The sequence below is a fragment of the Grampus griseus genome (genome assembly GCF_964374135.1).
Source record: "Grampus griseus genome assembly, chromosome: 7".
NCBI classification, from domain to species: domain Eukaryota; kingdom Metazoa; phylum Chordata; class Mammalia; order Artiodactyla; family Delphinidae; genus Grampus; species Grampus griseus.
This window is the reverse complement of record NC_139001.1, coordinates 58,143,946-58,170,213: the sequence shown is the minus strand read 5'-3', so window position 1 is coordinate 58,170,213 and position 26,268 is coordinate 58,143,946. Positions and strand designations below refer to the sequence as shown.

Genomic DNA, 26,268 nt, shown 5'->3' with positions numbered 1-26,268 from the left:
TAGAGGCTTTGTCTTTCAAACAAGAGGTTTCAACCTCTCTTCTTGACAGATGTCATTCAAGCAGCATCTATTCTGATCAGATTTGAAGCAAGAAGACATGAGCCATAATACAGAAGCTTACATAATACATCAGGACTTCGACTAGCCGAAGACAGGTCTGATTTTAAAATTAGTTTTACACGGTGAAAACAATCACATCACCGAGCAGCAGTTCTTGGCTGCATTTCTTACTTCTTGATTTTTGTTCTTAAACAGCAGTTAAAATGGTGCTGGCTGATAGGATTCTATGTAATGAGCATCCCAGTTTGGAAAGGGTAAGGGGGTTTCTTCATGGGTTATATGGTCCATCTCCCATCGCTAGGCAAGTTATACTTGAACTATCACAAAGAAGTATACAATAACTGGTAATTCACTAAAGAGGACATAGAACTAATTTTAAAAAACCCTTTAGTAATCAAAGAAATGCATTTAAAAAATGAAGTGCTATATTTCACTTATAAAATTATCAAATAAAAAATTTATAATATTCAATGTTGGTGAGAGTACTTTACAAACCTATACTACTTCTTTGGAAAACAACTTAGTAGAATGCATCCATTCTTAGTAGAATGCACAAAAATATTTATATTCTTTGATCCAGGTTTCCCAAGTTTGAGAATCTATCATAAGGAAATATATTTCACGGAGATGTTTATTAGAGCATTCTGAAAAACTAGGAACGATCCATAGATCCATAAGGAAGTGGTTGAGTGAATTATAATGCTTCTCTATGGTTTATTGAGGAGCCATTTGAAGTAACGGTTATGAACACTTTGCAGCAATATGAAAATGCTTGACATAAGTCACAAAGCAAGACATAAATCTGAATGTATTATTAGAACCATGAAAAATGTATTGAAAAAGAGAAGGCAGTAGTATGATGGATATTTTTCCTCTTTTCTCTATTTTGTAAGTATCCATTGTATGAAGTGGTTATGTTATTTTCATAATATAACATTATTTCTAAAAGTTTATTTATCTGAAGACTATCTTCTGAGAGACCATGTAGTCATTTATCCACAGAAGTCAGTCAAGGAATATGTTAGGAGTAAGTGGTCCTGTACACATCATGGAGATGCCTGGTTTTACCCCAAATTCTAGGTTCGAGGCATAGGATGAGTAAGTATTCTAAGCAAAATAAGCCATTGAAGCACTTAGGCAACAGAGTAATGTGAATTATTCATTCTTCCCCCACCCCAAAACATTTAGCTCAAGATTAGGATTCAGATGGTTGAACTGCCACCCCCCTGTGAAGGAGCAACTAAGTTTCTCCAGATGCCTGAAAAAAACCTTTGCCAAACATTTAAAGAAATGGCCCCAAAACAAAATCAGAAGAAACATTTACAGCAAACAGGCCAATGATGAGAAGTAAACACAAAAACACATGTCGAGTCAGTTGCTGGTCTCCACTCTGTAGATACTGCTCCTCTTCCTGGGCTAATATGCAGCTCTGGGAGTTACAGCGACTCACACAATGTTCATCTATAAAACAGTAAGTACAATAATTTGTAATCAGAGCTTTTTATCTGAATGCATTTTAAATTCATAATGACTTCCTAAACAAACCACCACATATGCACATTCAGCTCAGAATCAGTATTTTATTTTAGTTGAAATCCAAGGAAGTCTCCTTCATGTTGTTTTAGGAGAGTTCTACTTGTAGAATGTTTTTATCCCCCAAAAATACAAGTAGTACGCAATAGTTCTCTTCTACATTATTTAACAATGTAACACACACACACACACACACACACACACACTTTTTTAAGGCTAAATTAATAACTCAAGTTTCACCTGTGATAAATCTACACCTTGGGGTCATTTTGTAAAAATGTAAAAATCTACACCTTGGTGTAAATAGGTCACGAATACCCTATTTTGGCTAAGAGCAAAACAAATTTACTACTACCACTTGCCTTTCATTAAAGAGTTTAAAATTTGCCTTAGAAAAGATCTTTAAGGAACCAAATAAAAAATATTATACACTTTGTTCTGTTCGCATATGGAACTAAGTCCAAATCACAACATGACTCTTCTCTGGCCTAAAAGAGAAGTGAGGGGCCTTTCGCAAGAAACCTTTATTCTCCCACCTCAGCTCCACTATATCTAAGGCATCAAATGCAGGGGAAAACATTTTTACAAAATAGATGCTAGTCTAACATACAGTCTTATTACAAAAAGTCAGAGATTAAAAAACACAACTTTACAGCTCTTACCTTTAAGCGAACAAAAATTTATACTTCCTAAAGGCTCTTCTTAGAAAAGAACATACACAACCATTAAACATGGTCTGGCACAATAGCTAATGGCATAGGTGAATGTTCACAATAAAAGTAGGTTAAAAGTAAAAAGAAACCAGGCTGCCAAACAGTTTCTGTAGTATGATCCTATTTTATAACAATTATTTGGGTACATACTAGTGTAGAAAAATTCTAGCAGTATATATAATAAACCTGGTCTTAAAACATTATGTAGAAGTATTATAAAAATGGATAAAAATAAATTTTACTATCTTTTATTTGCCTTTTTTACACATTGCGATATTTATTTTGCCTTTGTGGTGTGTCACTGTTTTGGCGACAAGGAATTAATCACATTGTTAAACTCTAAAAATTCTCATTTGTCCATGGTTTGATTTCCTTTAGACTTTCTTTATTTCAGGCTTAGGAATGGTACTAAATTATGTGGGCAGATGAAGTCCTTATATGATGGCTCTCATTTTTTGTAAAATATGATCAGAAAATCTAAGAAGCCCCTATAATTAAAAAAATTTTTCAGGAATCAGCATTATTAATGGAGAAATGATAGATAGGCAAATTGTAAGGGGATTTTGGGGGGGTAAAAAAAGTTGTTGAATCAAATCACATGTTGAGTTTGCTAATGGACTTTACTATTAGGTATACTGTATAGGGAAGAAAAAGCAAGGCAAACCCTTGGGAATTCTGATGTAACGAGATATTAGCTTTAGAAAAGAGGCACACAAAACTTGAAACACATGTATCTGAGTGCCAGGAGGGGTTTCCTATTGAAAGTCAGTGAAGGCTCAACATCTGATGTATTTTTACTTCTTTCTATGGAAATAGGGATTCTACTATTTAAGATTCATTCCTAGCCAGCAGAAAGCAGTCAAGTACAAATCCCGCCTGAATAATAACAACTACTGCTGCTGCTACTATGTTTAATAAGCATTTAGTTTGTATACCACTCACTGTGCTAAGTGATTTGCACACATCATTTCTTATAATCCTCACAACATTTCTTATATAAAAACATAATGACAGCAAAACAGTTGACGTATGCTCCATCATAAAGAGGACTTTTTAGGGTTTCCCTTTCTACTTTGATTAAAAATAAGGATGATCAACTGAAGGTACACTGCAATTTCACATAAATGTATTCGGTTGTCTTAAATAATTTGGAATTCAGACCATAAATGTGGTTTAGTCTCTTAGTCTATATGCCAAAAGGTTATTACCTGTAAAGATTTTTCTTATTTTATAAGAAAGGGCATATTTTAAAGCACATGGATTCCAAATGTAATTAAGCACTACCTAATTAGTCCTGGCCCTGGGGGAATGGAGTAGGGGAAAAGTCTCAGCTTCTAAAACAAGAGCCCCCAAAAAATAATGGTCCTTAGGGCAAACTTCTTGGAATTATCACTTGGGTTAAATTTATTGGAAGATTTCCACGCAAATTAAAAATCAGTACCCTATGTATGCACAATTATTATACTATTTGTACTTTCTTTGAGAATATTCTCAAACAGTAGCTTCTATAGAAATTCTATATAGTTCTTTTAAGGCATAAGAATAAGGAATCTTTTGTTCCTTAGGCCCATCCTCATAGCCCAGATGCACTTACTTTTCTTTCTTTCTTTTTTTAAATATATATTTATATTATTTTTTTACTGGAGTATAATTGCTTTACAATGATGTGTTAGTCTCTGCTGTACAATGAAGTGAATCAGCTATATGTATATATACGTCCCCTCCCTCTTGGACCTCCCTCCTACCCACCCCATCCCACCCTTCTAGGTCGTCACAGAGCACGGAGCTGAGCTCCCTGCCAGAGGCACTTACTTTCCTCAAACGAGGGAGTCACAGAGCCACTGGTGCTTATGTTTGCTACTGGTTCTGTGGATGGGCAGCATAATTCACCATTTCCCATGGAGCAGGAGCAGCAACCTATATAGACAAAATACCATGTGAGGGAAGAGTCCAAGCACAACAGGAATGGACAGCATGAAGAGATGCCAAGTAAAACAAACCAAACCCCCCAAAACAAAAAAAAACCCCTAACTCATTCATACACACACACATTTTCCATACAGCCACATTGTATGGGTATCTATCAAAAAGTATTCAGGGGCTTCCCTGGTGGCGCAGTGCTTGAGTCCGCCTGCCGATGCAGGGGACACAGGTTCGTGCCCGGTCCGGGAAGATCCCACATGCCGCGGAGCGGCTGGGCCCGTGAGCCATGGCCGCTGAGCCTGCGCGTCCGGAGCCTGTGCTCCGCAAAGGGAGAGGCCACAGCAGTGGGAGGCCCGCTTACCGCAAAAAAAAAAAAAAAAAAAAGTATTCAAATTCAAATGTCCTTATACAGAAGCTAACATTTAAAGAGTGGCAGACAAAGGATCAGTCTTTTACATATTCCTTTGTGTGAGACAAGGAAAATGTTTTTGTTTGTTTGTTCTCCAGCTGATATCTTTTTTGGACCCTCAGGGAATTCCCATAATTAATTAATTTTTTTTTAAGGAAAATGTTTTTATCCATGCTGTTTTATTAGTTTCCACTATGCTTTGGGAAATAAGAATTTGACCACTTTCCTAAAATACAGCTTTGATTTCATCTCTCCTTGAAAACATGCACTAATGCTCTATTGCTAACTGCAGCTAATTCAAACTCCTTAGCCTGAATTTGAAAGCTCTCTAGGACTCGGCCCCTCTCCCCCTATCCAACCACTCCCATTATTCAACAAAGGCCCTTCCCTTCTTTCAGGACAATTCTCTAGTTGTCCTCCACAAACTTCATGTTTGAGTCTCCTGGCCTAATTTGACATAGATTTCATCCAAACCCTCTCCTCCTCTAAGTTTAGCTCAAAACTCACTTCTTTCAAGAACATGTTTCCTACTAGTTTAGAAGATGCAGTAAAAGCAGTTGTATTCTTTTTTTATTTTTAGATATATACTGCTGAAAGCCTCTTGCTGGTTTACAGGTAAACTGGTTTACACAAGTCATACTGAGACATCTGCTATAGAGCTGTAATTTTACCTCTATATAGTCAGAGAACTGCATGCAGTGTCCTTTAAAACATCTCATATATATGGACACGGTGCTCCTTGACATGGATTATAATAGAATAACTTCAGTGATAAACTGTATTAAAACTTAATGTACTAAAAAGGAACAATTCATAGGCTGAAACCTTCATTGATAATGTGCTTTAATTTTTCAGTAGTGTTCTTAAAAACAAAACAAAAAAAGATTTCTAAGTATAAAGACTATAATCTATAATAAGCTATTACAAATGTCTCTCTAAATTTAAGATAACGATGCCACAGAATAATCGAAAAGAAAATACACAAATCAGCTGGCCCTGCCCTCTTACCTTCATAAATTTGAAGGCTTAAATGCACTAAGATAAAATTGTTAAGAAAACAGACATAAAGCCAGCCCATTCCAAAGACATATGTATAGGGAACACACACACATGGCAGTTTTTCCCTTCAAATGTAAGAAGGATGTGTAAGTGTCCCATTAGCCTTCTCATTTATGTATGTATGTTTGCATGTTGCTTAGTAATACACCATACTTATTTATTACTTTTTTATTTTACCCTTTGACCCCCTTCACCCATTTTTCCTACCCTACTCCCTGCCTCTGGCAACCACGAATCTTGTTTTCAGAATCTATGAGCTTGTTTTTTTTTTTGTTTAAGATTCCATATATAAGAGAGATGATATGGCCTTCTCTTTTATTAACTGAACCTTTGCTCTCATATTAAAATAGGTTAATTTTCCTTTCGATTATAATTCCACACTTAAGAGTGTAAGCAAATCACGTGTCTCTGACAAATGTGTAGCGAGGGGCAGAAGGGAGTGAACTACTTTGGATCACTGAGATTTGGGGAGGCCAGGCTGGACAGCTAATGTGTTATGTGTTAATACTACTAGCAAAGCAGAAGAGAGCAGGCTTTAGGGAAGGAAAATAACCAGACAGGTTTAAAAACCTTTTTCCTAGGAACGTGGGTGAATAGGCAAATAAACAAGTGCTTTGCCACAGGAGTTTTCAGGGTAGCTTCAGAAAATCATGGCACATCTTATCGACCCATGCATTTATCCATTCATTTAACAAATATTACTAAACATGTATAGGAAGCCTGATACCATGCTAGGTGCTGAGGCTATAATGATGGGCAAGTCAGTCACAGCACTTACACTCTAGTGGGTTATACTGAAAATTTATAAAGCAATTATAAAGCAGTGAGATAAGAGGAGAGGGAAGTATAAACACTGCAGAAGGTTTTCTACTGAGATAAGCCATAGCTGTCTTCTGGCTCTCCATTTACTTACACAAAATGTGCAAGCCAGTTTTCCTGCTAGAGATGACGATGACAGGATTTAAAGAACATCTATGGTCCTGTTTATTTGCTATTTTTAAAGGACAGTAGAGACGTAGCAGAAGTCTCCGGGCTTAAGACACTTAGTTTAGGACTCCCCACACATGTTCACAGGCCTTTGGTGGCCAGTTCTAAAACCCTCGCAGGAGAAGAAGATGTAGAGAGTGGTGGTCTTTACGCCCTGTCTGAAAACGTAAAGTAGATGGATTTATAGGATAAATGTGAGAGTACACAAAGAAAGCGAGGAAGGAAAGGATGCTGGGCATGATCAGAAAAGTACTCGAGACTTCAGAAAATTGGCTTTTAAAATCTTAGTGAAAGCATACACATAATCCTTGAAATTCTGTTTTAAAAGGGAAAATAGTCAAGAGGACTCAAAAGAATGAAATTATGATGATATAATCACAAAGGATCTGACAAAGAAATTAGTGAGCACCACCAATAAAATGAACTAAAGGAGGCCTGATTGAAGCAAGGTTAATGTAAATCACTAGTTGGCAAACTACAGTCCTATGTAGTGGGAACCTGCAGTCCTATGTAGTTGGTATTAGCAGCATTAAATATGGAAACCAAGGCACAGAGAACTTGCCTAAGACCAAATAATAGTAAATTGTAGAGTCAGATTTGAACCCAGGCAGACTGGCTCCAGATCCGTGTTTCTAACCCCCATGCCATCTACTTCCAGTTTGGGAGGAAGGACAGAAGAGAGGAAGGAAGGCAATGTAAGACAGTAAGATTTGTGGGATCTTCTTCCTTTTAAGTTAGTTAAAATGCTTTTTAAAATCTCTTTTTAAAAAGAGATTTATTTTTGCTCTTTCTTTACTTATTGCTATTTACAACTAATAGTTTTAAGATTAGTCATCTCTCTACTCCACACACTCTCTAAACAAAATAGGTACCATCATTTACACTTCCTAGCACAGTGGTCTATGTCTATGAAATCTCCACATGCACCAATGAATCTAAAATGCATACTCTATTGCTGAGTTCCCGTCACGAATTGAAGCAAACCCGATAACCGTTAACACATTAACGAAGTCACTGGTTAGGGTCATATTTTCACTTATACCAAGGATTGCCGAATATTTTCTATAAAGGGCCAGATAATAAATATTTTAGGCTTTGCAGTCCATTGAATCTCTGTTGAACGACTCAACTCTACCAATATAGCGTGAAAGCATCCATAGGCAATATATAAATAAATAAGCGTGGCTATGTTCCAATAACATGTGATGGACACTGAAATTTAAATTTCATATAACTTTCAAGTGTCATAAAATATTTGTCTTTTAAAATTTTTCTTCAACTCTTTAAAAATGTACAAGCTATTCTTAGCTCTTGAAACATGCAGAAACAGATGGCCCACTGCAGTTTGCCAACTCCCAACTTTCACCATTATCAATCCTGCTTCAATCAATCCTCTTTAGTTCATTTTATTGATGGTGCTTACCCGATACAATGTTGTTAAATTAACAGACACAGGTGCTTAGTTTCCTAGAAAGGGCCTTCCTTCAGTTGTTACTCTTCTCTGAACTCTCAGGACCAAGGAAGTCTTAGGATTTAAAAAAAGATTATCCTCACAAAAGATTTATAAACAAGAATCTAATAAATGAACTTGAAAGCTCTTTCTATTATTGACTATGATTCAAATTCCTCATTTCATAAATACCTGTGATTTTCAAGATAGTTCAAGGAAGTTTCCTTAAACAAAACATTTAGGATACAGGCTATACAGGCATGTAAGAGTTTCTTTATAATTAAGGATCATACTTGTTTCTGGGATAGAACTTGTAAAAGGTTCATGTTCATTTATCGGCACTGGACTGTCCTCGAAAGCAGTGCTTCCAGGCTCTGCTGCTTTGTGGTCTTGAGACTGGTCGAAAACTTCATAGCGTCCTGCTTGGGAGGTGCGGTACATACACATGAGTGATACGCTGGCTATCACAATGCTGCAGAACAGGGTGACTGCCGTGATGATCATCTGTCAACGTTGCAAAGAGACGTTAGGCCACTTTTCACAATTCCAGCTTGAAATCTTAATATACGAGGTTAAGGGCACTTTTTTGGTTGAAAATGCGTTATCTCCATAGCTATAAATGCTCTACAATAGTAGTTCTTAAAAAAGAGGAAGAGTATGGAAGGAATGTAAGTTACTTGAAGAGAAATTAGGGTTTGCTTGTAATCAAATGAGATTTCTAGATGCTTCTTTCACTATGCATCATGTCCTTGGTTTCCTCTACAAGTAATCTAAATGATTACTTAGAGACTTTTTCTTTACTTCAAAGATTTTGCTTGCTTTAGTACACAGTTCAAGTGTATTTCAACTAGAAACTTTGTTATGGTGATAATACTAAAAATAAGTGACTATAGCTAATACTTATTGTGTACTAACTATATGCCAGCACTAGTCTAAGTCATTTATATGGATAATCTTATTTATTCTCACAACAATCCAATAAAATTCAAAATTACAAAACAGAAAAAAAGGGTAAGAAATCAAAATCATTTTAGGAAGTTCTTAAAAAACACATCTTTGGGAGGGGCAAGGTAGGGATGTGGAATGAAGAGATACAAACTACTGCGTATAAATAGATAAGCAACAAGAGTGTATTGTACAGCACAGGGAAATAGAGCCATTATTTTACAATAACTTTAAATGGAGTATAATCTATAAAAATATTGAATCACTATGTTATACACTTGAAACTAAGGTAATATTGTAGACCAAACTATACTTCAATTAAAAAAAAAAACAAAAACCACACAAATCCTTGGGAATTTCTGATTCAGCAGGTCTCAGAAGCCTCCTACTCAATAGCTTTTCAAGCACACTTTTTCCCCAAATACTTTTTGTTCTGAAATTTATATGTATGATACAATTGAAAGTCAAGAACTTGGCTTTTATTATTACTGCTAACTTATTAAATGGCTTTAAATTAATCACCCTTTCCTCCAATAAAGGGAACATAATTCATAAGTATGCTTAAGAAGACCCAGTTAAGTTTCAAATATTTGGAAATCCTCAGCTACAAACAGACTTAAACATGTGAAATCTTTTTTTCAATTTCATTTTCCTTTTTATAGACATGTAAAATCTTTACTGCATTTTGAGGTGTGAGTTAACAAAGTGACATAGGATCATCAGTGTGATAGGCAATAAACTGGAATAGACTTTCAAAATTAATTTAAATTTAAGTATAGCAAAACACATTAAGAAGCTAAAGAGAGACATTCTCAAGAACAGAACTGTCAATAAACTCTTCTCACCTGCTCTTTTCCATAAAAGAAGGCTGAGTCAATGCTGTCTCCATTATGTTTTCCAGCTATCAAAAGAATACCAACAAGGAGAGCAGGAATCCTATAATAACAAGAGTTTAGAGGGAGAGAAAAAAAGAGCGAGAGAAAAAAAGAGAGGATGAATAGTAACTGTGTATGTGGGAACATGTAAGCAAACAGAAAACTACCAACTTACCCCCAGCCAGATATTATGAGGATTCCAACAGGAATTTGTACCCTTTCTCTCTTTTTCAAAAGAAGCAAAGAAATCGCTAGAAGGCCTAAGAATAAAAAATAGAGATTGAAAGATAGGTGATTACTCTTGATGTTGATCAGACTTCATGGAACTTTAACCAAACTTATTTCAATAGTAGTCTGTAGTTCTTGCCCTAGAATTCGCTCCTTTTAAATAAATGCTTTTCCCAATATTTTGAAGCAAGTTTTCTTAATTCAGAATCATTCATGTTTTCCCTCCTACATTGCTTCTTTACTGAAATCTTCTTGTTTAATACATGAAGATTTTTTTCAAAAAGCCCAAATCATTTTGTTCTTTTGACTGATGTGTTTGGAATCGAAGTATATTTGGAAAAAAATTTTTTTAACTGGATACAGAACGATTCTAAAAATAAAAACACCCCCACTTTGCTGGTGCTAAGAAAGTACAGGCAATTCTTATACAGGTTTTGTTTTGGGAAAATTCACCAAGTCTAAATGATGGACCTTAATACGAATATAATATAAAGTTAATACAAAAACAAATGTTTTAAACATTTAAACAAATGTTTTAAAACAAATATTTCAAGAGCTTTCCTTATATCTTATACCCAATTATTTATAGAAGTAACATCTTATTTAATAAATTCTACATAGCTATAGAAGCTTAGAACTTTAGGGTTGGAAGGGACCACTGTTCTAAATTAATGCCTTCATTTTTTTTTTTTAATGCCTTCATTTTATAGATATGTAAACAAGGGTTTGCCCAAGCTACACAGCCAGCAGAGGGCACAGCAAGACTAGAAACCCAGCCTTCTGCCAGAAGGTTAAGTCCTTCAACTCTGGCAGTGTTTCTAAAACTCAGATCTGTGGACCCATAGGGATCTGGAAATTTCTGTGAGAAATGTTAAGTCTTTTTGGTTTATTTGCAATGATAATCATCTGGATGACCATCTTACAACCAAAGTACAGTCTCGTTATTTCAGGGCTTACATCTGGTTTTATCTGAAGTGTGAGCCAAGTGAAGGCCAAATAATATCACAACACATAGTCCAGATGAACATTCTGTGGTAGTTTGAAGAAGAGAAAAGCAGCAAGATAACCAGGTCATAAACCCACACATCAAAGTAGAGCCAGGCCAAACCAAAAAAAACCCTACCCAGAGAAAAATGAGTTGCATTTTACATTTCAAGCTGTGATTCAGAGCAAAATAAGATCCTTTGTCATGTCAATTAATTTTGCTAATCAGAGTTACTGAGCTTGTAGTTTTGTTTAAATCTAATATGTGAATTTGCTTTGGTTTTAAAATTGTATACTAGCTGTATATAAGGAATTCATACCTAGATTTAAGATTATACAGATTAAGTAACACTGTGCTAGAAATAATACAAATCAACACTGAGATCCTTGAGAATTGTTTTTCTTTATAGAGGACCCACACAGTACTCAAGTTCAAGAGACACTGTAATACCAGTGCTCCTCCCAATGCATTTGCACACTCTGTTTCAGGTTTTCAAAGTGCCAGGGAAGCAAGTAACCAATCACAAAAGAGTGCCAACTGTGTTATAGTAGTGAGGGCACTCTTTAAAATTCCAATGTTTATCATTTCATTCCTGCCTTGTGAAAATATTGACATATGAAGAACAGGCTTAGTCTAGGCCTGGATGTCTCACTGAGGAAGCTGTGAGAGTTCTTGCCTGAATCAGTTAAACTCTTTGGGCCTTATTTTCCTCCATTGGCAAAATGAAAGATTTAAACTAGACCCGTGTTTCCGAAAGTGCGGTGACTGTAGGTGGCATGGGGGGAACATTTTTTGACTAATTATGTGTTTATTTTAACATGTGCTTGAAAAATTTTTAACTAACACATGAAACCTGGGATTTTACTGAGATAAGGCTAAATTTATTAAAGTAAAAAAAGTGAGTTAATTTTAAGGTGGAAAGAAAGGACAGGTGGTACGCAGATATGGCAAAATTCATGAGTATGGTTTACAAATGAGTAAAACTGAAAATGGCTGAACAGGATGATTTAAAATGACCTTTTAGGTCTAAAGTTCTGTTATATCACAATAATCTCAAGGTTATTCTTCATCGAGGTCAAGGAATTCAGAACAGCTTCTTTGGAGAGATTTTGGTATGCCTGCTTGAAGAGGATATCAGAGAAACTTGGGGCTTTTTGACAGATTGATCTATATACTGCTCTCTTATTCTCATTATAAATTTAACCTTAATAAACCTAAGTATTAGAGATCAAGTTGGTTCATCTGTATTTGGAAATAAAGTATTCAGGCTCTTTTCACTTGACAGCTCGTGAAAACTCTTATGCCTTGCAAGGTGTACTTGCCTTTAAAAAGCACAAACTTTCTCCTGTTTGCACTGAATTCATTTTGTAATTCCTCGCCACATTGTTGCTTCACTTCAAAAGGCTGTTGACTGAGATGGGTCCTGCTTTGATCCTGAAGGCATGAAATCAAAGGCCTGTCCGCCCCCCCACCCCGCCCCCAGCCACTTCCCGACATCTGCCTCCTAACAGGGTCTATAACCAGTGCTACCATTCTACAGTTTCCTTTTATGTGCCATTTTATAGGTTTGCATTTGTGGTATGAATACAAATCAGCCAGACTGAATGTTTCACAAACATACCAGAATGTACACACCCAAATAAATGTTATACTTCAAAAGAGCAATGTGCTAAAACATTTTGAATATCCTTTATGGGGCCAGTTGAAATGAAAAATAGCTTTTCTTCCTGGGTATTCTTCTCTTTCCATACCCTTTTGTTCACTTGTTTTTCTCGTTCTCATATTACTGCTCTTCCCTCTATTTAATAATATAGTTACATTTGTTGAGTGCCTACCATGTACCAGGCATAAACATCCATATTTCACTTGATTCTCAAAATAACTCTGTAAGGTGTGATAATCCAGGCTTACAGATAAGAAACTGAGACCGCAAAAGTTAAGTCATTTGCTTAAGGCAGAGCCAGAATTTTTCATTCAGTTCAGTTGGATTCTAATAGTGAGCTCTGCGACACACCTCACATGCCCCATCCCTCTCTGCCCATTCTTTCCTTTCCCTACCTGCTTCTAGTGCCTTTCCCCCTTGATGGCTCCAAAGGGGAGCTGTGCTGACTGTGGCCTAGAACCCAAGACCCGGAAGAAAAAGGACATGTGACTGGAAACCACCTGAGCCCAGGCAGAAACAGAGTGATTGGGGAAGAGAACTCAGCTTTGCAGACTGTCTGTGTTAGTGGGTGTAACTGCCCATGTGAATGCCCTAATCCTGTACTACTAGACTTCAACTAGATAACTAGAAACTGAGGCCTCAAGTGATGGAGGAGAGGGGGACCTAAATATCTCTTCATGATCCAACTTACCTGTCCACAGGTAGGTGCTGTAGAGGGAGCTGTACAATAAAACAAACACCAGAATTTGTCCAACAAAATTTTTTTCTTTAACAAAATGCCATATCATCATTCCAGCACAGACAACAGACTGAAGAAAAAATTATTAAAAAACAGTCAGTCATACTCATATGACTCATACTCATGAGTTTTATTCACAGCAACTATAATTATTCACTTAAAATTATTACTGAGTAATTAGCTATTTTATTCTAGTTATACTAAAACTTCGAGTTTTATGATTAAAAAACTTTTTATACCGAGCCTTTAACAAGCCTTCTATTTAATTGAAGTAGATAATGACAACATTCTAAATACTAACCTTATATTTAGAAAAGGTTTACATAGAAAATGTAAACTTCTTTCCTTTATGATTTGAGACATGCAAAGATTTAACTAGAAAAGTAAGATTATGAGAGAGTTTAAGTTGTAATCATTCAATTATTTCTATTAAAAAATGCAAAATTATCACTAAATGTCATTACAGTTGTCTTTCTGTATCCATGGAGGATTGGTTCTAGGACACCTCCTCGCCCCCCCAACAGATACCAAAATCCAAGGATGCTCAAGTTCCTTATATAAAATTCTGTAGTATTTGCTTATAACCTATGCATATATTCCTGTATACTTTAAATCATCTCCAGATTACTTATAATACCAAATACACTGTTAATGCTATGTAAATAGCTGTCGGCATATGGCAAATTCAAGTTTTGCTTTTTGGAACTTTCCGGAATTTTTTTTCTGAATATTTTCGATCCATTTTTGTTGAATCTGAGGATATGGAACCCATGGATATGGAGGGCCAACTGTATTAGCCTCAACTTTGTATAGTTTAAGACACACTGCAGTATTTAATAAATTCGGCATAAATTAGTTGTAACCAAATTGTAATTGATTGTATTTGGTAAAAAAATACTTTTGACTTTATACCTGGAAAAACTCAACAAAGTGATTTTTTCCTCTATAGTAATATAACCAATGAGAAAAACACAGCTTTAATTATCTGTAGGTTTACTAACCTGAGCGATGAGTAAATTAGTTGTAAGCATATGAGGAAGCTGTTTATACTTCTTGCTCAAAAGGAGAATAGCCAAAGACCAGATCTTAAACACAGAGGTTCAAAAGTTACTCAGGTTTCTTAATCTTTATAATCACTTATTAATTACTAACTTTTATTTTATAATTACTTTACTAATTACTTATTAGCCTCTTTAAAGAATTCTCTTATCCTGGTTCAAAAAGGAATTGCAATATTTTATTTACTTTAACTTGTGTAGCTCCCAAAAGGGCATTAAGGTAAACTAATAGTAAAAGTAAAGTAAAATAGAAAGCATGGAGAGATCCTATGGTAAATTAACTCCAAAAATGACAGCGTCTTTAAGAACTAGTCCTTGAACAGGGAGGGCCACGTTCCAACTATCCCTACCTTTGGTGGCTGGGGTGGGCCACAGGCTCACAGACAACTCTTCAGGAAAGGCGCTTTAGTGGGAAACACAGTTACTATCTTGAATTTTCCCTTTTTGATTCCACCACATTGGCTCGTGAGGTATCTACATTCCAGGCTGTCTTACTTCAAACAACACACGTCATCCACCTTAAGATTAATTTTCCTGCATTCTTTATATTTAAAAGGATACCCAGTAGTCAGCTACGTATGCTGGTTTGATTTCCTTCTTTCTTCTCACCTCATTGTCAATCAAAATTTATATTGTCTCTCCCCCTACGAAACTGCCCTCTTATCAACGGGCATCATTTTTAAGAAAATGTAACAGAAGCAAAATTTCTTAAAAATTACATTAATCACACATTTATTTGTTGCCAGTATACATATTCATCCTTATCTCCTTTCCTTTAACAGCAAAAGTTGTCTTTTTATTTTCAGCCAGAATACTGTTTGAATTCAACAGGCAACTCAATCTACAAGATACTCTAGTTGCCAAGTGTATAAGTATTTAATTTGAGTTAGATATATCCAAAAGTTTCATTAACATTAAATGGATGTTTGGTCTTAATCCCAAAGATCCCTTCCTACAACATGATTCTACAATAGCTAGTATTTATATAGCAATTCACCGTTTTCAGAATGCCTTTTACATATATTGTCTCATGTAATCCTTAAAACAAACCATGGAAATATGTTAAATTATTATCTGTATTTTATAGTTGAGAAAATTGAAGCTTAGAGAGGCTTAGGTAACTCCACAGAGAAATAACAGCTAGTTTGTCACAGGGCCAGGAGTCAAATCCAAGTATGACTAAATCTCATGGCTTGTCTGTTATATAACTCTAACTCCCAACTGGAAAGACAAAACGCAGAAGGCTGATACTATATTTTATGGGTAGGCTTTAGCTTTCTGTATTGCATAAGAAATTACATTTTTACTCCCTAACTTTCTGTTACCAAGCTATTCTCAAATTCATTCTGTGATTCTCATTCATTTTTACACTGAAACATACTTACCAAGGAGACCAGACTGATAATACTTATATCAAAACTAACATTCTGGATGGCATATGCCAATGGCTTCGGGTCCATGGTGGGAAAAGTCAGTAACCAGGCAGAGACGTACATGATTGGCGCAGACACAAATGTGCTTATTACCATCCCTGAGGTTATCTGCAAAAAATGAAGTCAAATTGAGGAAGAGTCACAGACTCACTTAAACAATTCTTGTAAACTTTAGCCACAGCACATTAAGGCATTCTAAAATAAAAGCAGGAGTCAGTAAAGAGACATCACAGAATCCAGTATGTTATCTAATATCATATTCCCCTTTTCTTAGAGTTCTTAAAAGAAAACACAGTTAAGTTCCCTTGGCTTCTCTTCCAGTCTATGCTCAATTTATATTTGCATATAACAATGCTAGAAATCCCACATCTGATGTTTATCTCCTAGATTCTAGAAAGTAAACCATATCAATGATCTACTTAAACGGATGACCAGTTTCCTTCCATACTATTTCATAAAATATAGGGCAATAAAAGCAATTTCAAAAAGAGAAAAATTACCATGCAAACATTCTACCGATTAAATAATGGAACTAAGCTTTGGTCAACAATTTAGTTCCTTCATGTTATATTTCAAAAACATCTGCTCTAATGCTGTAGATAACATGTATAGTATGCTTAGACACTAATCGATGTTAACTGATTTAGCTATTTATTGCAGTTGATTATGTGGTATTTTGCATCTGGTGGTTGGATTATCAATGAATAAATCAGATTTTTTCCCCTCAAATTTTGAAAGTTACCCTTCTGTAAATAACCTTTAGGCTTAACTAAAATTACAGCATTAAAATACTTGAAACTAAAAAAGACTACTGAAAAAAGTCATGGCTGAATAAAGACCCCAGATTAAATAACTCACTTGTTACACGATGTTACACAATGTCTCTTTATTTATAAGGAGGCAATTTACAGATATCAAATTCTCATAAAAGAATGTAGATTTCTGTGTTTTAAAAATTCATTTTTCTACTAACCAAACAATCAAACTTAGAAAGTAATATATACATACAATCTCTACTTCCATGTTGAACTGTGTTGCAAAGATAGCCACTCCTGGAGCTACAGGAAAGACACCATACAAAAATGCATAATTCGATACACTTGCATGGTTCACTACACTGTTGCCCTTGTCCAAGAGTTCCACCATTTCTCGGCACAGAAGTGGCAGCACCAGGCTGAAGAAACAAGAAAGGCATCATTTGCTTGGTATCAAAGTATGATGGTCCCCAAATAGTAAATTGCTCTAGTGAACTTGGCATTAGGTTATTCTTCTCCTGCCCGGAAGGTATCATTTTATTGAAAGAATAAAAAATTCAACTTGGAGCTACTTAAAGTAAAACAATATTCTAGAAATACTTCAAACATCAGGAATTAGGAGGAAAAAAACTAATTTTTTTTGTTCTATGAATAATTTTCTTGCAAAAAATCTGTAAAAGTTGTAATTATAACTGCTGTTTCTTGCTTTCCCTATTAGTTCATTGAAATGTTAAAAGAAAAAAAGAAGACTGACAATCTGAGTAAACTTTTTCAAGAAAATTACTAAACTCATTCTTGGAAAAATAAAAAGTGGACCTTTATTATGATTAGAGGTTTAAATGGTTCAGGTAACGATAACAATGCTACTCAGTCAGATTTCAAAAACCAGTAGAGAAACAGGTATCTTACAATTAGCTCTTTATCTTAATAAAGAAAAAACGTTTAGCAAAGGGAACTGAAATAACTGAGGTAGAGCAGAAAACTAATGAAATCCAGATCTGGTGAAGAGTTAATTATTAAACAAATCCTCCAGGATTCCATAGAAAGACCATATCAACAGTAGCAAGTTAATGGAGATTTCCTTTAGAAAGAACAAAACCAAGGTTAATATTGTCACAGCAGCACCTACAGACATGCTCTCAGATGGAGTAAAGAACTACTCTTATGTGTTTTTTTTTTAATTAAAAGAAGAAGAAATTATGTAATAGGGATCAAAGAACCAGAAAAAAGATTTTTAAAATGAGAATATTTAAATACTTATAAGTAATGGTTGGTATTACTATTATTGTTAGAACCATATTTATTGCTGTGAAAAACTAAATAAGGGACTTCCCTGGTGGTCCAGTGGTTAAGACTCCACACTTCCACTGCAGGGGGCGTGGGTTCAATCCCTGGTCGGTGAACTAAGATTCTACATGCCATGCAGTGCAGCCAAAAATTAAACAAAAAAACTAAATAATACTTTATTTCCAAGAGCATAACACCACTATTAATAATCTTCAGAATTTATATTCATTTTTATTATTTTCAAAATATAGATACTATTTCATATTGCACTGGTCTCATGAATTTAATTGTCTATACAAGAGCTAAATTCAATAGTTAAATATGCCCCAAGTGCCTTGGGATAATCTTGTAGTAAAATTATGTCACCTTTACCAGGAAGTATAACTCCACGTCTAAAGAGCTAAGGAGGCTGAAGGAACTATCAACTAAGGAGATAAGAACTTTTCATTTACAGGCTAGGATCAGATGGTTAATAATAATCATTCCTACTGACTTACCTATATTCAGCCACCCTCAGAATTTTAGAATATTTCCCTCAAATTCATGAAATAGAAGTTTATATTCAAAATTATTGTTTTCATCATGGCCAATAGGATTTTAATAAATTTAGAAAACTCAGAAATCCTGCAAAATTCCTTTAAAAATATCATCAAACTAGGACACTGGAAGATATTAAGTAAAATTATATAAAAGCTGAAAGGAGGGCTTCCCTGGTGGCGCAGTGGTTGAGAGTCTGCCTGCCGATGGATGCAGGGGACACGGGTTCGTGCCCCGGTCTGGGAGGATCCCACATGCCGTGGAGCGGCTGGGCCCGTAAGCCATGGCCGCTGAGCCTGCGCGTCCGGAGCTCCGCAATGGGAGAGGCCACAACAGTGACAGGCCCGCGTACCGCAAAATAAAAAAAAAAAAAAAGCTGAAGGTAAACCAATAGTCTTTATCCTCTGACAGTAAAATGTAAAGAGTAACCTACATGGAAATGACTTTCCACAATATACCAACATCACATTTCCTTTAAATTGTAACTACTCAATTAGGAGGGATTACTACTATCAAACTATTTAATGGAGAAAATAGAGACATATCCCAACGAACGGGCTAAATAAGGCTTTCACAAAGTACAAATCCCCAGGTTAAATAAGTGAAACTTACAGTTTAGCTGTGATGAGAAGAATTAGTACAACAAATGCTGACTTCTTCAGTTTCTTTATTTTTCCTACCATTGTAAGACCAAGATAAAATAGAGCTGATCCAGAAAAAGAATTCGCAAGTCCATCAAGAAAATTTTCCATATATACGGGCACTTTTTGATCAAGAATAAAATTGAAAGCAATGCCAATGAAAACCATAAATACTATTGGGTTCTGTAACACATGCAGAAGTCCAAGTCCCACAATTTTCACTTTGTTTTGAGAAGCATTTGGAGTGTCTTTCCATCTCTGCATTTCACAGAAGATAAACCCTATAGGGTTTAACATCATAAGAGATATTGGCGCCACTAAGTAAATGTACTGGAGATACTCTGGGTATGTCGTTTGATATAAAGCTTCAACTGCAAAATACAAATTAAAATCGATTTTTAAATGGTTACCACAGAAATATATTAATAAATTATGAGTATAATGTTTTCCATGCTTAATTATAACATATTGTAAATTAACCTAAATAGTGTAGAATGACCTCATTACTCTAGTTTTGGAAAAGTATGTTTTAGTAATAAAGGTGAAAAGGAAAAAAACCCCACTATATTAAACGACATTTAGCTTATAAAATGATCATCAACTTTTAAAAAGTATTTTTAGTAAAACCCACTAATTGTTACTACTTAGAGGCTAACACTAGTCTCAATAAAGGGGCAGAATTGTAGAATTCTTAAAACAATTCAAAGTAAAAATCTACTAACAAAATGTTTAAGTAGTCATAGCAATAAGGTGGTTGTTGGTTCTCTTGAGAGAGAAGTTTCATTGGAGTGGTGAGGCAGAAATCAGAGCACAGAGAACGCAGGAGAGAGGAGGAGATAACAGACTAAAAAATGAGCACTGAGGGACTTCACTGCTGGCACAGTGGTTGAGAATCCGCCTGCCAATGCAGGGGACACAGGTTCGAGCCCTGGTCCAGGAAGAGCCCACATGCTGTGGAGCAACTAAGCCCATGTGCCACAACTACTGAGCCTGCGCTCTAGAGCCCGTGAGCCACAACTACCGAGCCCACGTGCCACAACTACTGAAGCCCACGCACCTAGAGCCCGTGCTCCACAAGATAGGCCACCGCAATAAGAAGCCTGTGCATTGCAACAAAGAGGAGCCCCCGCTCGCAGCAACTGGAGAAAGCCCGTGTGCAGCAACGAAGACCCAACGCAGCCAAAAATAAATAAAATTAAATAAATTTATTTTAAAAATGTTTTAAAAAAAAAGAGCACTGAGGTGATGGAGTCCAAGCTATATAGGAAAAGAAGTGAAGATGGGAGATGGCTAACAGATAGCAGAGCGGTTAGAGACTGGAGGTCCCTGTGAAGTTCAAGAAGTAGGTGTAGCTGGAAGTTTAGGAGTTCACAGTAAGTCAGATATTGAGCTATTGGATTTAATATTTCCCAGATGACTGGGTCCAGGATGTGGCCATGGGAGTTGGTGGCTGAAGTGGAGTACAGGAAAACATCATTGGAGGTGAGGAGGTCAAGGAACTGAGAGAGCAGAGAATTTGGTGGGTACTTCACATGGATGCTAAAGTTAAACAAGATAACAAGCAAAACTTGGGAGTAGAGAAGATGACAGTGGGCCAGATATTGGTCTTCAATGAATGAGGAGGAATGACGCGTGAGGTCAGCAGATGACAGCAACAAGGATGAGCAGTTTAGCCAGGCAGCAGGAACCTCAAAGAAGCAGTTTTTACAGAAGAGAGAGAATAATGGCCTAGCAGTGGTACACAGTGGCTATGAGGATGCCAATCCTGCCTACCCACTGCTCACATGGTATGCAGGCGATGAGAAAATGAGCAGCCTCCATTGGAGAGGAATGAATGCCTTCAGGAAGGAAGGCCAGTGAAGACGCTGAAGAATTAGAGATGGAAAGGTGGATCTAAGAAATGTTTGGGAGTAGAACACAGTAAATGCACGTTAATGCACATTTAATGCAAATTCAACTACACTTTCTTAGGAAAACATAGGCTTCATTTTTCTTTTTCATAAAACATGTTCCCAAGTGCAAACTAATTACTTGTTCATTGAAGAAGAGCAATGCCTGCAGAAGAATCTGGCTATTAGACTTATGAGAAATGGTACAATATACACAAAGTACGTGTGCTGCATCTTGTGGGTGATTTGAGGGATTTTTCAAAGGTTCAACTGTATATGATGACTTTAGCACCTAACCATTGCATGAGATGAGTCTCCTTGGAAGGGGATGGGTTGGATCAGACTTCTAGCAGTTTCTTGGTTCATGTGAGGGTTGGTGGCCTGGTCTTGGCTTGATCAGGGCAACTTAGAGCCTTGCAGCATCAAATTGGTCTCAAGGCACATTTTTGGCAATGAATTCTGAAATTATTCAACCTAATATATGCAAAGCCTGATTCATAAATGATTTCAAGTTGAGAAAGATAAAATAAGAACAGCCACAATCACTCACAATCACTTGCTTCACAAGAGAGGCAATCATGTGAAAAAATGAAAAAGATTAGGTTTCTCAATTTACATTAAGATAAAGTGACACAGGTAGGAAAATATATTTGTTTGCTTACTCAGGATACATAAGTTCAATTAATGTCAAGCACATGTCCCGTTAGTTATGAAACTAGATTATATAACCTTTAGAATGCCTTGTTCTCATTAGCTAAAAGCCACTTTTTATAAGATTCAATTCCCTTTTTTTCAACTAAGCACACACAGAGGTCTCTAATATCTTTGAAATGTTAAACAAAATATATTTGATTACATAAAATTTCACCAATTCTTTCCACTGATTTCCAAATTAGATATATAGCTCTATAACTCTGTGGTTCTCTTTCATGTTTCATAAGGTTTCATACTTTAAGTAAAAAAAAAAAAAGCAGCACTTTTGGTAACTATTTCTAGTTAGCTACACTTCTTCTGACTAGATATTTTAGCTCAAAGAGAAAGGTGTCTATACCCACCCCTCAATTTTTAAAATAGAGAGTATATTTTAGAAAAGCCTTGTGTTTTCAGTCTGAGCCTAAGAATTTTCCCGAGTAGCCAAAGTAAAATGCATAAGGTATTTCCTTTGACAACTTACAGCACACAAAGCTTCTTAAGTTAATGCTTTTTACCAGAAATGTACTTTCCTGGTACAGTAGCACTTAATCACCATTACATAATGGACTTCGGGTTGTTTTAAATGCTCAATGCAAATTTGAACAAAAGTCTATATTTAGGCCTAGCCAATCACCAAGTCCTTTCTTCTTTTGCATGATCTTTTGTATTTGATTCCTACTTGGAATCTTGATTCCTGCTACTCCCACTAGTCAAAAATCTCAAAAGTGGGTTACCTACTCTGTTTACCAACGTATACTCTTCTGGTTTTTCTTGACCATCCCCTTTATCCATTTTACTTGCTACCAACAATATCACCTAAATCTTAACTTTGAAAAATTAAGATTTTCCCACAGCTCTCCCTGCCCACAAGACCACATATAAAATCTTTCTTTTGACATTCACAATCTAGTCGCCACTATTTGTTCCTTATTTATCCAGCTCACCTCTCACTATACCTTAGTGCAAAGCCTCTATCAGCCAGTTTATATCACTGTAATGCTGGATAAACACCAGGTTCATAATTTCTAGTTCTACATGCTGATCATCATTCCCCAACTTCATCATCCCCCAACTTCTTGAAATCTCTCATTTCTTATCCAAATCTTGCCTACTATTTAAGGCCTGTCTCAGGTACCACTTCTTCCACCGAGTCTTCAGGCTACATCATGGATCTCTCCTTCCCTGGATGGCTCTGGTACTTTGTGAACTTTTTGTATCAGTGCCATCTTAACAAATTCTAAGTTCCTTGAAGGTATCATTTTATAACCCCCAGTCCCAGCTGAGTGCTAAGCAAAATCTGAAAATACTTGCTGAATGGAATTAACACATCAATGAATGTCAAAGGTTTCAGACAGACTAAAAATGTGTTTTGTAACATAGACTAAAAATGTGTTTTGTAACATAGCAATTTATAACTAATTGTTATCCATGAACCCATTTCTTTTTATATCCAATTTTTTTTCTTTTTTCATCTTCTGAATATTTATAAAGCAGGCTACTATTGGGGTATTTTAAGTCAGTTGAACAGGTATACAAAGGCAAAAGAAGTATAGTCTAGTGGGAAAGCAAAAAGTTGGGAATAAATACTTGTTTAATTACTAGAATAGGGTTCATATGGGAATTTCAGTTCATTCTGCCATTCATTTGCATAATTACTTAACATTCCATCTTTATAAATAGGCAGCACTATTTTTAAAATTTAATTTATGTATTTTTTATACAGCAGGTTCTTATTAGTTATCTATTTTATACATATTAGTGTATATCTGTCAATCCCAATCTCCCAGTTCATCCCACCACCCTCCCTCCCCCGCAGCACTATTCTTTTGTTATCAATCTGAGTATAGTTTTTCAAATCTGAAAAATAATTGAAAGCAGTGACCCATATTAACAAATTAGATTTATAATCATTGTATCAACTATTAAGTTCTAATTAATACTTATAAATAAGGCTCTTGGGGGGAGGGGAGAATCCCACTCTGAGGAATTATTATATAGCTTTGAAGAACTAAGAGACAAAATTAGCCACCCACTGTGGCTCCTATTTTGATTACTGCAGGGTTTCAATCCCTAGCAAATAACACAAAGACCCAGACAAGACCATTCTATTATTTAATGGCATATAGTTAAATGCTTCATTTCCTTTCTGTTTACAGCTCAAGCACTAGAGCATAATTATGATTAGTCAGGGTGCTTATGCTATCAGCATTGTTTAAGAATGAATTATAGCACTTAACTATGCCCTATTGTATCTTTTAATGACAGAGGCAGGGAACCATTCTAATTTGCTAAAATCCACATTTCACCTCAGTGGAGTCTTGGTTTCTTCTCATACTCGGATTTCTTAAAGTACCTCTGAAAAGAATTGTTTTTAAAAATAGCAAGCATGGGTTTCCCTGGTGGCGCAGTGGTTGAGAGTCTGCCTGCCGATGCAGGGGACGTGGGTTCGTGCCCCGGTCCGGGAGGATCCCACATGCTGCGGAGCGGCTGGGCCCGTGAGCCATGGCCACTGAGCCTGCGCGGGAGAGGCCACAACAGTGAGAAGCCCGTGTACTGCTATTTTTTTAGTCTGCAATAATGCAATGTAGTATTATGTCACTTGAGTATAGATAAATCATTTTAATGCAATTTCATAGACCATTATGATTATAGTATAGAGGAAAAGTAAACAAAGACTGTCCTTTTTCTTTAATCACTAACTTATCTCTTCTGAGTCACCTGTAAATTGGACCAAAGTTGTAGAACAAATGCAGTCGTAAAAAGGACATTTCCTTTAAGCTACCATGCTTATCTGTGAACTAGAGAGTAGGAATTCTTGGGAGAGGCCACATAACAAACAGAAAGAATGGTCTTCTCTCTAGAGACATAGTCTTCTCTGTTCACCCTGAGCATAGCCAGAAGGCAGATGGCTATGAACAGCAGTAATAAATAAACTCATTGGAGCAGATACATGGCCCTAGTTCTGTACCACCGCTTCCAATCTGCAGATATATGAAAAAGCACTTCTGTGTATACTGTTGGTTTCTGGTAAAGTTATTGTCTACAACCTAATCTCACAAGAGCGCTTACATTATCTGTGATTTAAAAACAAACAAACAATTACAACTCAAAATCTGCAAGCATAATCATCAGGGGAACTGGGCTAGCACACTGCTGGGAACATGATTATTACCAGATTTAATGTGGGACATGAGAAAAGCAGCAATGAAAATGGCTGACTATATTTTTTATTTGGAGATTCTGCCTTAATATGAAAATGGATAAACTCATCTAACAGGTCTTTTTCCACTGCTACTCATTTTATGAATATTTTTGAATAATGTAAAGATTATGAAAAACTTTGATTCTCTGTGAAAATAATGTATTATAAGGGCTAGCTGGGTCTTCTGATGATCAAATGGGCATGTTATATAACTGTGTGGCATAAGAGAATGCCCAGGATTTAAATCTAGGTTTGGGTCTCAGTCACCTGTTAGCTGTGTGACCTGGGGTAAGACAATTAAATCTCTGTAAGTCTGCCTTCTTATTTGAAAACGAGGATAATAATATCTGCCCTACCTCAAATGAGATAAGTATATAAGAAAATACACTTATAAAGTTACAAATGTTAGTTCTATTTAGTTATGGGCTTACTACTCTATGACAGCATGAAACTTACAGTTCATGTCCAAATTAAGATATAGCACTATTTATTAAATATTTAACACTATGATACTTAGCCACTTCTAAGGTCCTTATACCATCAATACCTTGACAAATGTACATTATTAATGCTCCTGAAGAGAGGGACAACACATTAACTCCTTGCTCTTTTATTTCCAAAGTCTTTATTTAAATGCTTGGCTCATCCTTTAATTTTAAAATTGATTAACCTTAAAGGAACACCTATCTACTTTCTGACTATTCACGGCTCAGTTATCTAAGAGCCTGGTTTTTCCTCTCTCATAAACCTCCTATTCATAGTTATATAATTTCTTAGGTATATTTCTATTTCTGGTAAGCAATATGGAGGAAGAGAATGATGAAAAGTATAGTCCACTAGAATCCTTTTCGTGCCAGAGGTGTAATAATTTTTTTGGGGGAGTGGGTAGTTAAAAGATAAGAAATTTGAAAGTTAATGGCAGATTTCAACTGTCCATTTCATTAAGTTTCATTCAGTCTCTGCTCAGAAGTTATATCACCAGAGAGGCCTTCACTGACCCTGCTCCCCACCTCAAATGCCATCTCCTTGTAAAATAACACTACTTTGTTTTTATGGCCTTTGTCATTACCTGATATTATTTTTGTTTTTATTTTATTTTCCCATTAAAATGTAAATTCAGTATGTACAAGAATTTTGTTCACAATTGTATTCCCAGCAGCTGGCACAGTCACTGGTACTAACAGGTTCCTATGAATGAATGAAG

At 35.9% G+C, this 26,268-nt stretch overlaps 1 protein-coding gene across 3 annotated transcripts in view; it reads right to left on the bottom strand.

Annotated features, from left to right (window-relative positions):
• The window catches only part of GPR155 (G protein-coupled receptor 155), a 42,752-nt gene that overhangs the window by 10,119 nt on the left and 6,365 nt on the right, over positions 1–26,268 (bottom strand). For all 3 annotated transcript variants that reach the window (XM_082658940.1, XM_082658941.1, XM_082658942.1), the window contains exons 4-13: positions 19,252–19,651; positions 17,069–17,234; positions 16,013–16,168; positions 14,571–14,654; positions 13,522–13,639; positions 10,130–10,214; positions 9,925–10,015; positions 8,428–8,638; positions 4,119–4,223; positions 1,385–1,521 (exon numbers count right to left, since the gene is read on the bottom strand). In XM_082658940.1, coding sequence (XP_082515066.1) covers positions 1,385–1,521; positions 4,119–4,223; positions 8,428–8,638; positions 9,925–10,015; positions 10,130–10,214; positions 13,522–13,639; positions 14,571–14,654; positions 16,013–16,168; positions 17,069–17,234; positions 19,252–19,651 — 1,553 coding nt within the window. The remainder of the gene's footprint in view (positions 1–1,384; positions 1,522–4,118; positions 4,224–8,427; positions 8,639–9,924; positions 10,016–10,129; positions 10,215–13,521; positions 13,640–14,570; positions 14,655–16,012; positions 16,169–17,068; positions 17,235–19,251; positions 19,652–26,268) is intronic.